Source organism: Plasmopara halstedii (assembly GCF_900000015.1).
Source record: "Plasmopara halstedii genome assembly, contig: Scaffold_208, whole genome shotgun sequence".
NCBI classification, from domain to species: Eukaryota; Oomycota; class Peronosporomycetes; order Peronosporales; family Peronosporaceae; genus Plasmopara; species Plasmopara halstedii.
The window spans coordinates 790,429-791,919 of NW_020187129.1; the positions used below are offsets into that span (position 1 = coordinate 790,429).

Here is a 1,491-nt window from a genome sequence, read left to right on the forward strand (position 1 = left end):
TAGACTAGGTGCCGCGGCCACTACATCGTCCACAAGAGAAGTGCCACCCTTTTCGTTAAGCTTGATCAACAGTTTTGTAATTGCGATATTTGCATAGTCACCCGTGCCAAGAGACTTGATATAATTTATCAATCCCATCTCTTCCCAGATTTTATCGGCCTCACTGACTTGGATTAATCGATCGAGGTAAATGTCTTCAAGCCTGGAACCCAGAGCATGCATTTCTTCGGATTGAACAGCAAACGCTATGACTTCAGGAATTCTGCTCTCTCCATTTGACAACGGAAGAATAGTCCCCATAGACGCGAAGACAAGCTTGTCAGTATAAACATGCGTGTCATCCGAAACCTTCTTTGCAGTCATACCCTCTTTGACACCCAGGAGTAGCTCCTTAACTAAGGCATGCCTCTCAGCCAACACCTGCTCGTCATTCAAGACCTTTTTATCGGCAAGGACTTGCTTGAAGGTTGAGATTAGCTTGTGAACTAAACCCTGCTCGTCACTCAAGGCCTGCTTGTCAGTAAAGACCTGACTGCCAGCCAAGACCTGCTTGTCAGCCAAGACCTTCTTGATAGCCAAGATTAGCTGCTGAACCAAAAGTTGCTTGTTGTCAAAAAAGCGATCGACATCCAAAACCGTCTTAATAGACGAAACGAGCTGCTCAATCAAGCCTCTTTGGTCATCAAAGATTTGCTTGTCATCAAAGACTTGCTTTGTATCCAAGGTATCCTTGATAGTATCGCGTAACATCTGGACCAAGCCTTGCTTGTTAGACAAGACCTCGTCATCAATAAACTTATTGATATCGACCACTATCTTCTCAATCATGACCTGCTTGGCAGCCAACATCTTAAGGTCACTCACGACTTTGTTGATAGACGAAGCTAGATTCTCAACCAAGATCTGCCTGTCATCCAAGACCTGCTTGTCAATTAAGACCTGCTTATCATCCAAGTCCTGCTTTCCGTCAAAGTCCGGCCGGTAAAGCTTGCTTTCGGGTTCGACAAGATCCTTTAGATCAGAGTACCATGTATCGAATGCCGCGGTCGACAAAAAGGTTTTTGCTTCATTCATATCGAGCAATTCGTCGAATTGCGCACAAGCCAGATAGAATAGGTTCGCCAAGGCGTAGCCTCTCCATCTCCACCACGGCATAGTAGTTTTCTTTTCCCAAGATCTCGAGTTGCTTAAGCTTCGTAGCTTTAAATGATTTAAACCAACCATCCGCATTGAATCCCTGTACCTTCCGATATGTCTTCGACCACCTTGCAATCATTTCGATGTCCACCAAAGCATGTGCTATAGGACCTCCTTCTATCTGCATTCGTTCTTCGGAAAGAGGTTGGCCTTGATCCGTTGCTGATTGAAAGCCCCTTCTCAAATGTTGACTTTCACGACGCTCACCAGAAATGGACGATGTCGCTACCACACGAACAAGCTCAGGGTAGCAAAGAATTGCAACGGTAGATAACCCAACGATCGATCGTACAC

General features: G+C 45.4%; 1 protein-coding gene across 1 annotated transcript in view; it reads right to left on the bottom strand.

The window, feature by feature from the left end:
* PHALS_03144 (uncharacterized protein) overlaps positions 1-1,230 on the bottom strand; it is a gene marked incomplete at both ends in the record, with an annotated part of 1,309 nt that extends 79 nt beyond the window's left edge. Inside the window, one exon of the mRNA XM_024721831.1 lies at positions 25-1,230. Coding sequence (XP_024572968.1) covers positions 25-1,230 — 1,206 coding nt within the window. The remainder of the gene's footprint in view (positions 1-24) is intronic.
* Positions 1,231-1,491: the final 261 nt, after the last annotated feature.